The 14543-nt window shown below is 40.8% G+C and overlaps 1 protein-coding gene across 1 annotated transcript; it reads left to right on the forward strand.

Annotated features, from left to right (window-relative positions):
- Window positions 1-110: 110 nt before the first annotated feature.
- Window positions 111-6829, forward strand: LOC139399472 (myosin heavy chain, fast skeletal muscle-like). Its single transcript, XM_071144887.1, has 11 exons — window positions 111-288; window positions 405-570; window positions 884-1008; window positions 1170-1478; window positions 1721-1924; window positions 2076-2201; window positions 2329-2499; window positions 5497-5601; window positions 5697-5792; window positions 5911-6042; window positions 6697-6829. Exons 1-11 carry the CDS (start codon window positions 220-222, stop codon window positions 6715-6717), a joined length of 1524 nt encoding a protein of 507 aa, XP_071000988.1. The 5' UTR covers window positions 111-219; the 3' UTR covers window positions 6718-6829.
- The last annotated feature ends 7714 nt before the right edge of the window (window positions 6830-14543 follow it).

Genomic DNA, 14543 nt, shown 5'->3' on the forward strand with positions numbered 1-14543 from the left:
AGGGTATTGATGGTGATGGTGGATTGGGCTCTGAGAAAATGTTACATCAACATGTATTGTAACGTTTGTTTCAGCCCCTAAAACCTCCCTCTGTTGTCCAATAGGAAGAAGCTGGCCCAGCGACTTCAGGATGCTGAGGAGACCATTGAGGCGACCAACTCCAAATGTGCCTCCCTGGAGAAGACCAAGCAGAGGCTGCAGGGAGAGGTGGAGGACCTCATGATTGATGTTGAGAGAGCCAACGCATTGGCCGCCAACCTCGACAAGAAGCAGAGGAACTTTGACAAGGTGAAAACAAAGAAACCTCACCTTAGGTTGATATTTTCTGTCTGCTATATGATTAACTGTAGCATATTTCTGATTCAAAACTCTTCATCTAATGAAACTCCCATGGATACTCCTAGGTTCTGGCAGAGTGGAAGCAGAAGTATGAGGAGGGCCAGGCTGAGCTGGAAGGAGCTCAGAAGGAGGCTCGCTCTATGAGCACTGAACTCTTCAAGATGAAGAACTCCTACGAGGAGGCTCTGGATCATCTGGAGACTCTGAAGAGAGAGAACAAGAACCTGCAACGTGAGCATTTGACAGCAGTTCTATTTGGCCCATGTTTGACTAGTGTTTTGAAAATGGAGGGAACTGCAAACATCAAAACTACTATTACACCATTTCAGAGTTGTCATGTACAGTTCAAAATATATATATTTTTAACCTGTGATCACTATTCCTTTGAACAACCAAAGGATGTGGAGGGCAATTAGATTTGCCAGACCATATGAAGTGCTGTTAATTAATGAACGGTTATTATGATTCAATGTCAACTTCAGTACATTGACATATCCACTTAAAATCCCCCAAGTCTAAACTGCTCCTGAATGTGTGTGCGCAGAGGAGATCTCTGACCTGACTGAGCAGATCGGAGAGACTGGCAAGAGCATTCATGAGCTGGAGAAGGCCAAGAAGACCGTAGAGACAGAGAAGTCTGAGATCCAGACCGCTCTGGAGGAGGCTGAGGTACAAACTACAGCTGTTTGATGGGGAAAGCAGTGTTAAACTAGCCAACACCAGCTACAGTCCAATGATCCCTGTATTGGAGTTTATTGTAGTCATATATATTTAATTCCTACATCCAAATATATTGAACACAATTGGCCTGACTGCTTCTGTTTGTCCAGGGAACACTGGAGCACGAGGAATCCAAGATTCTGCGTGTGCAGCTGGAGTTGAACCAGATCAAGGGTGAGGTGGACAGGAAGATCGCTGAGAAGGACGAGGAGATGGAGCAGATCAAGAGGAACAGCCAGAGGGTGGTTGACTCCATGCAGAGCACCCTGGACTCTGAGGTCAGGAGCAGGAATGATGCCCTGAGGGTGAAGAAGAAGATGGAGGGAGACCTGAACGAGATGGAGATCCAGCTGAGCCACTCCAACAGGCAGGCCGCTGAGGCCCAGAAACAGCTGAGGAACGTCCAGGGACAGCTCAAGGTAAAGGGACTGGGACATCAGGTTCAAACACCTGAACATGGAGAGGGATTTGTTTGTGAATCTGTAGAAAATAAAAGAACAGTGGAATTGAATAGATTGAACTATATACTGTAGAAAGGTAGGGATATTGAGTAAATTCTTACCAATGAACATTTCTACCACCCCTACATGGCTAGGGATTTGTTTGTGAAACACCCCTATTTCCACAAGTCCTAATGAACGTATGTCATTGTGAACCCCAGGATGCCCAATTGCACCTTGATGACGCCGTCCGTGTCGCAGAAGACATGAAGGAGCAGGCAGCCATGGTGGAGCGCAGAAACGGTCTGATGGTGGCTGAAATCGAGGAGCTGAGAGTTGCTCTGGAGCAGACAGAGAGAGGCCGCAAAGTGGCTGAGACTGAGCTGGTAGACGCCAGCGAGCGTGTTGGACTGCTGCACTCCCAGGTATTGGTCAAATGACATTTCTAATGAAACTCAACCAAGCATACTATTTACACACACCTGGAATTCGACAGTCCTTACTTTCACATTTTCAGAATTTGTGACTTGTCAGTTCTCTTGAGAGTCAAACAAATCATCTTGTTTCCTCCTTCAGAACACCAGCCTTCTGAACACCAAGAAGAAGCTGGAGACTGACCTGGTGCAGGTGCAGGGAGAGGTGGACGACATCGTCCAGGAGGCCAGGAATGCAGAAGAGAAGGCCAAAAAGGCCATCACTGACGTGAGTACTTGGATTACATCAATTTGATTTGTCCTCAAGGGAAATGGTAGCTGGGCTGGTTAACCACAATAAAGATGTCAGAGGGATGTTATGATTTGTGCATAAATTAAACAAACTACCATTCCAGGCGGCCATGATGGCTGAGGAGCTGAAGAAGGAGCAGGACACCAGTTCTCACCTGGAGAGGATGAAGAAGAACCTGGAGGTCACAGTCAAGGACCTGCAGCACCGCCTGGATGAGGCTGAGAATCTGGCCATGAAGGGAGGCAAGAAGCAGCTCCAGAAACTGGAGTCCAGGGTGAGTTATCAGCAGGGTGGATTAGGGTGGATTGAAGGACTGATTGCTGGACATGTATTTGATCATATAAAATTACACAGGAGACTCTTTCTCTAAATTAATTAAAATGTTTTTTATTGTCATATACACCAGATAGGTGATAATTAGGGTGAAGTGCCTTGGACATCAACACATTTTTCACATTGAAGGCTCAGGTATTTGAAACAGCAACATTTAACTGCTAGGATACCTGCCACCCTCAACCACCTCAATCAAGGGTTCCTAAACTTTTTGACACGGGACCCCTTTGTGATAGAAAATTCATTAGTGACCCCCTCATAATATCAGAATACAATTCCTACCTTAGAGTGTAGTAAAAATAGCATCCAGGTAGTTTTACCACAATGTTTCTAAACCCAGAGGTGCAACATTGCAAGACTTCCGGGAACGCTTGCGATTCAGACCAGACCAGGGTTTGAGATGTCTATGGGAGAAGTGAAAAATTCATCCTTGGTTGTTAATTTTCTTGAAATCTCAAGGCAAGACCTAGACTTGAGTAAATGTATTAAGATACTGGAGTGCAACTTTAAGTAGCTGAAACTGTCATTACTACAACCTAGTGAAAGTAACAAACTAACACATTTTAATTTTCATCAAAAACAACTTTCTACCGAAGGAGTGCTTTTGACTGCATGAACATGTGCAGTTCAGCACAACCGTTAGATCCAATGTTTCTGTGCATGAGCTTAGCTAGCTAAGGTCGCAATGGGATTGTCTACAAGTCTTCATCTTTTGGATTTGCTACGACTTCTCCAGTGCATGGCCGGACTAATCATGTCTTGGCCCCTGGGAAAGGACATTTTTAAGTCACCTTCTGGCATCAGAAACATCATTTTGCAGTTTTAAAACAAATGTTCAGCTATTCTATTCATTTAGCCTTTCGACAGAAAGGAGCTAATTTCTTGAAATTCTACAAATTTTGCCATGTGGCAGAGAGAAAATGTAGCAGTTTTAAAAGCTTAATTCAGGATGCATTTATCTTCAAAATCAACATTTTGGGGAATATGTTACACATGTGTGTTGTTGTTTGCGTCACATTGCTTTGCTTTATCTTGGATGGGTCGTAGTTGTAAATGAGAACTTGTTTTCAACTAGCCTACCCAGTTAAATAAAAGTTCAATTTAAAAAAAGTTTTTAAAGAATAAACACATGGAATAAACAAACATACAGTCAATAACACAATAGAGAAAACGTCTATATACAGTGTGTGAAAATAAGGCAAGATAAGGAAGGTAGGCAATAAAAAGGCCGTAGTGGTGAAATAATTTCAATTTAGCAATTAAACACTGGAGTGATAGATGTGCAAAAGATGAATGTGCAAGTAGAGATAATGGGGTGCAAAGGAGCAAAAAATAAAAAATAAAAATAACAGTTTGCGGATCAGGAAATTGGATAGGCTGTTTACAGATGTGCTATGTACAGGTGCAGTGATCTGTGAGCTGCTTTGGCAGCTGGTGCTTAAAGTTAGTGAGGGAGATATGGGTCTCCAGCTACAGTGATTTTTGCAACTCACTTTAGTGGAGTTGAGAAGAATTGTAGCCAAGACCTTAAAATAAAGATATACAAATGTATGTATCTAGTTGCTTCGTTCAGGCTTGTACAGTTGTCTTGGCAGACTTCTTCTAAACTGCCATTTCATTCATAATAATAATAATAATAATAAATAACAATTCTCAATAAATATCAACACACGATATAATTTACTATACATGAATCAAATTCATCTCATTGTAATCATTTGTTAGGCTTCATCTAGTTACATTATTTAATTTCTCTCTCTCCAGATCGCTAGCTTCTCATTCACTCTGCTGCAAAAGGGCTGTTGCTAGGGAAGCTAGCGTTGCTATGTTGGGCTACCAGCTAGAAGCCTAAATTAGCTTGTAGGCTAGCGGACTTTCACAAGTTCATAAAAACGTGAAAATACAACGTAACATCTTAACAAACATTTGTACATACTCCGAAAACATTACTGTCTTTAATAGGGTGCTTTCCCACTTACCTGCCAAATGAATTTATGACATAAATGTTATGTCGGTGCTCCTGTCTCGCTGTTGACTCACTTGGCAAACGTCTCTTAATAAATGCCATAGCACGAGCTCCCCATGGTAGAAACATTGTTCTATCTGTGGTGGAAGCAACCTAACGACATTAAAACAGGCCACTGTCGCCCTCTAGAGGCCATACGGGTACTGAACTATACACTGCTAAATACATGCCACAACGTATAAATAGTAATTTACAATATATTACAAATACAATATTAATTGAATTGGGGAAAAATTATCAGTGATTGAGTACTGTGGATACCAATATCACCGTTTATTTTAATTGTTTTATTTCACCTTTATTTAAACCAGGTAGGCTAGTTGAGAACAAGTTGTCATTTACAACTGTGACCTGGCCAGGATAAAGCATAGCAGTGTGAACAGACAACAACACAGAGTTACACATGGAGTAAACAATAAACAAGTCAATAACACAGTAGCTAAAAAAAGGAAAAAAAGAGTCTATATACATTGTGTGCAAAATGCATTAGGAGGTAGGCGAATAATTACAATTGAGCAGATTAACACTGGAGTGATAACTGATCAGATGGTCATGTACAGGTAGAGATACTCCCAGGCTCATGTTGTGCATCTAAGGGTTAAGAACATAAATTGTGGATTAATATTATTACATTGTATTGTATTGCACACATTTTCCACGTTTCCCTGTTAGTTTACCCTGCTGTTGCTATCAATATTCATAACATTTGAAGTGTAAATTACACCTTGGGAACCACTGACCTTGATAATGAAAAGTTGTTATAATAACAGACAACTTCAATAAAAATTATGAAAAGGAACAGACAACAATTGTGCTTCCTTGACTAGGTAGAAGATTACCTGTGTTACAAAGATTTGTTACATCTGATTTCACCAGCTCAAACAAATGCCTACGTTTATTTGTTCCACAAAGGTGCGTGAGCTCGAGACTGAGGTGGAGGCTGAGCAGAGAAGAGGTGTAGACGCTGTCAAGGGAGTCCGCAAGTATGAGCGCAGAGTCAAGGAGCTCACTTACCAGGTAAGAGAAAGTGCATCCTTCACACACTTGACACTAACACAGAGAGGTTTGTGTATAAAACTATGGGACATTGATTCTTTGCTCTTCTCCCACAGACTGAGGAGGATAAGAAAAACGTTGGCAGACTTCAGGACCTGGTAGATAAGCTACAGATGAAAGTGAAGGCCTACAAGAGGCAGGCTGAGGAAGCGGTGAGTCACTGACTTAGTCAAATACTCTGAATGCATACATTTGAAAATATATTCATCTTCAGAAAAACGTATATAATGAATGCTGATGTTCTGCTCTCCCTCTCTTTTCCTCACCCAGGAGGAAGCAGCAAACCAGCACATGTCTAAGTTCAGGAAGGTTCAGCATGAGCTGGAGGAGGCTGAGGAGCGTGCTGACATCGCTGAGACTCAGGTCAACAAGCTCAGAGCCAAGACCCGTGACTCTGGAAAGGTACAGAACTGCTGCTAGACCTGTACATGACTCATGTTCAGAAATGACCACATCAACACCACCTATGATTCAGTCTTCTCAGAGGTCAATACAGACCTTTTACACACAACTGTATTGAAGATCTCTAAGAAGCACATGTTAAGTAGGGCAAAAAATATTATTATTTCAAACTAAGCTGGTACTTAAAAGTTGAAAATCCAAGCTGAGGACTGAGCCTTAAAATGCTTGTTCCATTATACAGTATTCTTTAAGTGTTCATAATATATTTATCATGTTAATAATTATTACTGATCCATTATATTCTATCCAAGTCTATCATGTTCATTATTATTACTGATCCATTATATTCTATCCATATATTTATCATGTTCGTTATTATTACTGATCCATTATATTCTATCCATATATTTATCATGTTGATTATTATTACTGATCCATTATATTCTATCCATATATTTATCATGTTCGTTATTATTACTGATCCATTATATTCTATCCATATATTTATCATGTTCATTATTATTACTGATCCATTATATTCTATCCATATATTTATCATGTTCATTGTTATTACTGATCCATTATATTCTATCCATATATTTATCATGTTGATTATTATTACTGATCCATTATATTATTTATTTCTTCTTACAGGGAAAAGAAGTTGCTGAATAAACAAGACCAAAGTATTGAAGATCAAAGTCTTACCATTTTCCTGTGTTGCATAAAATATGATTTTCATGGTGAAATGTTGAGCATTGATTAAAAACATGTGGATCTACATACACTTCCTTTGTGACTGTGGACTTATTACTCAACAAACAGCTTTTTCATACCATAATACATTGTACTTTCATTAAACAAGCAAGTTGGGATTCCAACAACAACAACAAAGCAGTCACTTTTTTTGGTAAACATCTGAGGGATGAGGCGGGAGAAATGTAAACATTCAAATTCATAGACTGAGCTACGGATGCAAGGACTGACCATTCACAACATCAAAATTATAGTTTTAACCCTTTACACTTGCAGAAATTGTCTTATATGGACTGGCCCAAATGTAAATGCTTCTAAAATAAATACAAATATGGGAAGAACATGCATAACTGTGGTAGCAATTGAAGGGGAAGAGTTTGGATATTGTGGGGAAACAATAGAACGGATTTTTGCATTTAAACTTTTGTCACAGATTATTCGCACATTAATCACATGTGGAAATACTATGTAAACAATAAATGTTTATCGAGCATCTGAAAAAATGACGTGAGAGTTTACTTCTGTGTTTAACTGATGTTATGCGTCAACTTTCTAATTTGGATTACCAATAGATTTTTTGGGATATATATACACACTTCCATAATGATTAGCCTTCTACTGAGATAAGATGGTGGACTGAACGTAGTTATGTAGAGCACCTCAAGATAAAAACGTCATGTTCAATATCGGTAAGTTAGACTAAATATTAGCACTACACAATTTGGTGGGTGACAACCTTCAATCTGGATAACAACAAAAAACAAATCTTACGACTAGAGAAATGTATCGACAAAATATTACGAAAACAAGCAACACCCAAACATGACGGAGAATAAGACAGGGGAACCAATTTCAAAACGAAAACTTGACTCTTCCACAGACACAGGTGATTTAATATTTTCACCACCGGGAATGGTAAAGGTCGAAACCTTGATTTGAACCGAAATCTGTTCAAATCAATAAATGTCAAACTGGGTATACTTGAATTAGTCAGTAAGGATATAAAACAGTTGAAGGCAAGCCTCGAGATGAGTGATGAAAAAGCTGTGACATTGGAGAAAGATACACACAAGCTAAAAGGGACAGTCAATACGATTGAAACCGAAGTGAATGAACTTAAAAAGGAGAACACAGTTCTGAGAGAAGCCTTTATTTCTGTGTTTAACTGATATTATGCGCCAAATTTTCCAATGTGGATTAACAATAGATTTTTGGGCATATATACACTTCCATAATGATTAGTCCTCCCGTGGTGAAATTACGGTAATACACATTACAAACACAGTAATACACAAACACAGTATAAACACGGTAATAAACACGGTAATATACAGTATGAACACAGTAATGCACATTATTCTGCCCTTGAATTGCGTTCCCATGCTAAACTAGACAGACAGCTAACTACGTCTTCAATAAAACTCACAAGGCGTGACTTTTCTTTAATTAATATTTTGAAAACGTTTATGTTGTGAAACTGCAAAATACAGAAAATAATATACTTTAGTATTAAATTCACATCGACATACTGCAGCTGTACATTTACATATCAACTTAAAGTTGCATAAATATAAAGCACGTGCCAAGGTCCCATGCATCTGGCATGATGCCAAACCATATAGCTAATTGTTACTCATATGGGAATTAGCTAACTCCTATAATTACTCTAATAATGTGCAACCACCTCTGTACAATAACAAAGCATGTTACACTAGAAACAGTAACAAAACTTCAGTATTGTATGTTTTACAATTTGTTTACATGACGCACGAGCAAAGTAATACAGCTGATGGCATACATGAAAGGCAATTTGTGTGAGTAAATGCAACCAACTAACACTAATAAGTAATCAATTCTATCAATAACAAGATTATCATCACTAGCAATATGCTTGAATCGAATTTACAAACAAATATTGTCCCGAGGCTAAAGCGTGACAAGAAATAACGGCACTGAAAGACCTGCACAGTAGCGTTGTTTTTAGTTGCTTCTCTGCGTGCAGAACGACTACTCTACTTCCTGTTTCCGTACAGTACCAGAAAGCTCCACTAGGGGGCGATACACGTCATGGAACACAATGAAAATCTTAACCACTATAATCATCTGTTACCTTCTAACAGGATGGCAGCACACTCCCCGCCTGGTATAATAAAATTGTGCCACTATGAAATAAAACATGTATCAAGAAACAAATAATGTTATTTTTCTATTTTTATCTTTTGTCTCTAGGATGCTTCAGAAAGAAGAACAACAATCTCTGAGATTGGTCTCAGAAACCTGAGCAGCTCCTTGCTTGACAATTTTTAGTTCTACTTTCCTAACCTTTTTGTCAGTACTGGGAAAGGTTTTGACCACAAGCCCGTCTGGCCAGTCATTTCTGTGCACCTGACTGTCTTTCGATAAGACATCTCCCACTTTTACATTTGGCTTTTCTGCTCTCCGTTTTCTGCATCTCAGCAGCGCTGTCAGGTACTCCCGTCTCCACCTTTTCCAAAAGGCGTCAGCGAGACACTGGACCTGCTTCCACTGTTTTCCATGTAGGCCATTCATGCTGAAGTATCCAGAAGGGGCTGAGGTAGCGCTGGTCTTTTGTATCAGTAACATTGAGGGTGTGAGAATGGCAGGCATGTCAGGGTCGGTTGACACTGACACTAGGGGTCTCGCATTGATTATTGCCATAACTTCAAACATAAGAGTGCTCAAGACCTCACGAGTGGAGCCCGTCTGAAACAGCATAGCATCTAGGATACGTCTGGAAACCTCAATGAGTCTCTCCCAAGAACCACCCATATGAGATGAGTGTGGGGGATTAAATATCCAAGTACATCCCTTGTCTGAGAGGTATTTAGTCAGTTCTGAGTCATTTGTGTCGATACCCAGTTCCCTGCAGGCACCTATAACGTTTGTACCTCAATCAGAGCGTAGCACTTTTGCTGGACCACAGATAGAGAAAAAAACGCCTCAGCGCATTGATGAAGCTGGATGTGGACATGGATTCGATGAGCTCAATATGGACTGCTCTAGTAGAGCACCGGTCATTCCTTGGAGTCTGCACTACCACCTCTAGTGTGACGAGTGATGACATTCCATGATGACATTCCATGATGACATTCCATGGTCCAAACACATCAAGTCCAACGCTGGTGAATGACGGTTCAGATGTGAGTCTGTCTCCAGGCAAGTCAGCCATCTTTTGGTCAACTAAACATCCATCTAACTTTGCGGCAGGTGACACACTTGTGAATGACAGCAGACGTTTGCTCCCAATAATCCAGAAGCCTGCTGCTCGAATAGCTCCATCTGAAAAATGACGGCCCTGGTGAGCCACTTGCTTGTGATAATGTCTTACCAGCAGGTGGCGACATGATGTGTTCGTGGGATGATGAGAGGATGTTTTTCGTCTTGTGACATGTCGGCGGAGGATAAGCGGCCTCCCAGCCTCAGCAACCCATCCTCATCAATCACCGGGTTCAGATTTTTGAGTGCACTTTGTTTTGGGAACTCTTTTCCTTTTTTCAAGGCATTTTAATTCCTCTCTGAAGGCTTCATGTTGCACACAGTGAATGATTGCTGTTTTGGCTTGTAACAACTCACTTGTACTGCATGGTTTATTACAGTCATGCCAGCCTCTGCAGCTGGTGTTGTCCGCACCTTCATGGAAGGATCTGGCAACATGAATGAGTCTTGCTGTGACTCGATTTAGAGCGTTCCAGCTTGTGAACCTCTCAAAGCGATGAGAGCCGATTTGAGCTGTGAGTGACGTAAACCAATTAAGCACATTTGGGCCGACTTGATACAACATTTTGAACAGAAATGCAATGGTTCATTGGGTCAGTCTAAAACTGTGCACATACACTACTGCCAACTAGTGGCCAAAATCTAAATTGCGACTGGGCTTGAATAATACATTATGGCCTTTCTCTTGGATTTCAAAGATGATGCTACAAAAAAATTAAATAATAATAATGAATACGTTTTTTTCTTTGTATTATCTTTGACCAGATCTAATGTGTTATATTTTCCTACATTAATTTAACATTTCCACAAACTTCAAAGTGTTTCCATTCAAATGGTTTCCCGAATATTCATATCCTTGCTTCAGGTCCTAAGCTACAGGCAGTTAGATTTGGGGATGTCATTTTAGCTGAAAATTGAAAAAAAGGCCATACGTTTGGCTACATACGGACTGTTAGTGGAATTCCCACGAGAGAGTAACGGTTAATGTGATTGGATGTTAATTATTTGTTAATTATGTTAATTAATTGACTAGGGTACCTGTATTTGACATTGTTTTGCTTTTTTGCTGAACACTAGATGGTTCAATTTTATTTTTGGCAGTGAAACGAGGCTACTCAGGCGAGAAAATAAACTCTACCAAATGTATAGCCCTGTCGGAAAATATAAATGGACTGTTTGAAAATGTGAAGATTTAAAATAATAATAATAATAACAAAGATTTAAAAAAAAAAAAAATGTGAATCATGTTTTTATTTGGCGTACCCCCAACGACATTGTGCGTACCCCTTGTAGGAATACCTGATCCAGTGGAATGGACTGTCACTTGTCCTGACTCTTCAAAAGGCTTGGCTAGGACGAGTCCCCTGCTCCCCCAGAGACGCTTGTGTTCCAACAGCTGCAGCTGAAGGGAGGTTGTGGGATTCCCAGTTTTATTTATGTTCTCTGTTATGGACCTGACTGTGTCTTCCTACAATCTATATCATATATGGTCATATCCTCTGGTGTACGGCTCAAATGGAAGCAGATCTGCTGATGAAGCAATAAAGCAATGCCAAATTAACCGAGATATATTGCTGTGGAAGCTGGGATTATTTATGACACAACCATTTCTGAACATGTCCATATTGGGCTTGTACATTATCTGTGGCGCTTGTACATTATCTGTGGCTTTGGTAACTCTGCTATGGACTGTATGGGATCAAATTGGTGTTTCAACAACAGTTCTGAAGATGTGGTTTGATACCATCTCTTTGATGGAGGGTCATAGAGCTGCATGTATTTCTGACAGCCAGTTGTGGATCATGGCCGTAGTTGGAGGTCACTGACAGCGAGTAATAATTTGGACTACAAAGAGTTTATCCGTGTAAATGTATTCGATTAAAATTACATTTAGCCCTCCATTGACTTCACACTGCGTGCTGAGAGGTGAAGACCTCATACATATACTGTGGACCACAGAGAGATCTGATACAGGCCAGCACATTATTTTGAGCTTTTTAGTCGACCAGAAGGTCCTCACATTGCTGACACCATAATAGATCTACAGCGAAATATGTGACCTGGAAAATAAAACCTTAATTAGTCATTCTTGGTTGTCATGTGAATCCATGTCACAGCATGACCCCGCCTCTCATATTACTGCCTGTGACATTTGAATGGATTGAATCATGTAAAGAAAATGCTGACGTGAGTCAAAGCACTGGGGTGTCTCAGGCCAAGGCTCTGGGGTGTCTCAGGCCAAAGCACTGGGGTGTCTCAGACCAAGGCTCTGGGGTGTCTCAGGCCAAGGCTCTGGGGTGTCTCAGGCCAAAGCACTGGGGTGTCTCAGACCAAGGCTCTGGGGTGTCTCAGGCCAAAGCACTGGGGTGTCTCAGACCAAGGCTCTGGGGTGTCTCAGACCAAGGCTCTGGGGTGTCTCAGGCCAAAGCACTGGGGTGTCTCAGACCAAGGCTCTGGGGTGTCTCAGACCAAGGCTCTGGGGTGTCTCAGGCCAAAGCACTGGGGTGTCTCAGACCAAGGCTCTGGGGTGTCTCAGGCCAAAGCACTGGGGTGTCTCAGGTCAAGGCTCTGGGGTGTCTCAGGCCAAGGCTCTGGGGTATCTCAGGCCAAGGCTCTGGGGTGTCTCAGGCCAAGGCTCTGGGGTGTCTCAGGCCAAGGCTCTGGGGTGTCTCAGGCCAAGGCTCTGGGGTGTCTCAGCCAAAGCGCTGGGGTGTCTCAGGCCAAAGCGCTGGGGTGTCTCAGACAAACTCCTGTCTGTGGTTAAAAAACTACTTTGTGAGCACAGACTGAGTTGTTTAAAGCACCTTTAAAATGTATTGGATCAAGAGATGTTATCCTCCCAAGGCAATGCCAAAATACATCAAATATGTACAATTAATTTTATAATGATAGTTTGCTCAACTGCTTAATAATGTCTGGCAGTTAATAACAGTATATCAGGGGCCTTCAACACCTGTTCTGGACAGCACATCCACATGGTGTGCAGGCTTTTATTCTACCCCAGCAATAACACAGAGGGTTCAGCTGAATCAAATGATCATAATCTTAAATATTGCCCTTAATTACTTGAAATCAGATTCAGTATTTTAGGATGGGTTTAGACAGGCCGCCCAATTCTGAACTTTTTTTCAATCATTGGTATTTTCACCAATCAGATCAGCTCTTAAAAGGGGTGGTGAAAATACCAGTGAGGGAGTTCTATTACTGTCCAGTGCCCCGGGTCAAAGGGGTTAGTGTCTATTGCATTCATTTTGGAACCAGGCTGGAGCCGGGTGTGAGCCAGGTTCCCCATTTTGAAGTCGTCTCAAAACAAAACTGAATTAAATAAGAATGTGGAGTGATGAGTACGATTCCATGTTTTCACGTACAAAAGTGATTACTTTTGATAAAAGTCTTTATCTGCCTTCCCAATGAAAACTAGTTTGAAAATTCAAACATATTTTATGTTTCTGAACATAAATCACGTTGCCTTGTTGACAACATGACCGTTCGGCACATATGTTAAACATGGGTCAGAGATCATTTTTTGGCTATTTTAAGCTAATTTCCTTAGATTCTACCCATTTGCCTTAGGGTGGAGAGAATTGTTTACCTCTGCAAGTCAGTTAAGAACAAATTCTTATTTACAATGACAGCCAACTGAGGAACAGTGGGTTAACTGCCTTGTTCAGGGGCAGAACATCTAAGTTTTACCTTGTCAGCTCAGGGATTCGATCCAGCAACCTTTCAATTACTGGCCCAACGCTCTAACCACTAGGCTACCTGCCGACCTTACGTTGGCAAAAGTAGAAATAGTATATAAAGTACAGATACCCCCAAAAAACTACTTAAGTAGTACTTTAAAGTATTTTTACTTAAGTACTTTACACACTGCTAATTTGATATACATCTCTTTTCATAAAGCCATTGGGCCATTGGGCATCTTCTCCATCCTTGAAGAGGAGTGCATGTTCCCCAAGTCTTCAGACACTACCTTCAAGGACAAGCTGTACTCCCAGCATCTTGGCAAAACAAATGCATTTGAGAAGCCCAAGCCTGCCAAAGGCAAGGCAGAGGCCCACTTCTCCCTGGTGTTCTACGCCGGTACTGTGGACTACAACATCACTGGTCCAACGCTCTATCCACTAGGATACCAGTTCTACACATTTTGCCATGGGGCAGAGTATTTTGTTAGTTGCTCTTTTAAGCAAATTTCTTGCAAATCTAAACATTTTGCCATGTTAATGAGTGAGATTGATTAACAAAATCAATGGGGCCCCCACTGGAGTTCAGGGGTCCTCGGCACGTGCCCTACATGTCGGGTAGCTGGCTAGAATAACTTACCAATCTAAAAACTGTTCGCTGACATGGCTAACTGAGTGATTGTCAGTTTTTTTTATTTATTTAACCTTTATTTAACTAGGCAAGTCAGTTAAGAACAAATTCTTATTTTCAATGATGGCCTAGGAACAGTGGGTTAATGGAAATGTAAAGGAATCTGTTACTTTATTGTAACTACTCCCTATTCA

This window comes from Oncorhynchus clarkii, unplaced genomic scaffold, assembly GCF_045791955.1.
Source record: "Oncorhynchus clarkii lewisi isolate Uvic-CL-2024 unplaced genomic scaffold, UVic_Ocla_1.0 unplaced_contig_498_pilon_pilon, whole genome shotgun sequence".
Lineage (NCBI taxonomy): Eukaryota > Metazoa > Chordata > Actinopteri > Salmoniformes > Salmonidae > Oncorhynchus > Oncorhynchus clarkii.

Coding starts and splice junctions, on each gene's coding strand:
- LOC139399472 (XM_071144887.1), top strand. CDS start 220: ATGATTGATGTTGAGAGAGCCAACGCATTGGCCGCCAACCTCGACAAG. Junction 1,479..1,720: donor ACGTCCAGGGACAGCTCAAG/GTAAAGGGACTG, acceptor TGTGAACCCCAG/GATGCCCAATTGCACCTTGA. Junction 6,043..6,696: donor AGACCCGTGACTCTGGAAAG/GTACAGAACTGC, acceptor TTCTTCTTACAG/GGAAAAGAAGTTGCTGAATA.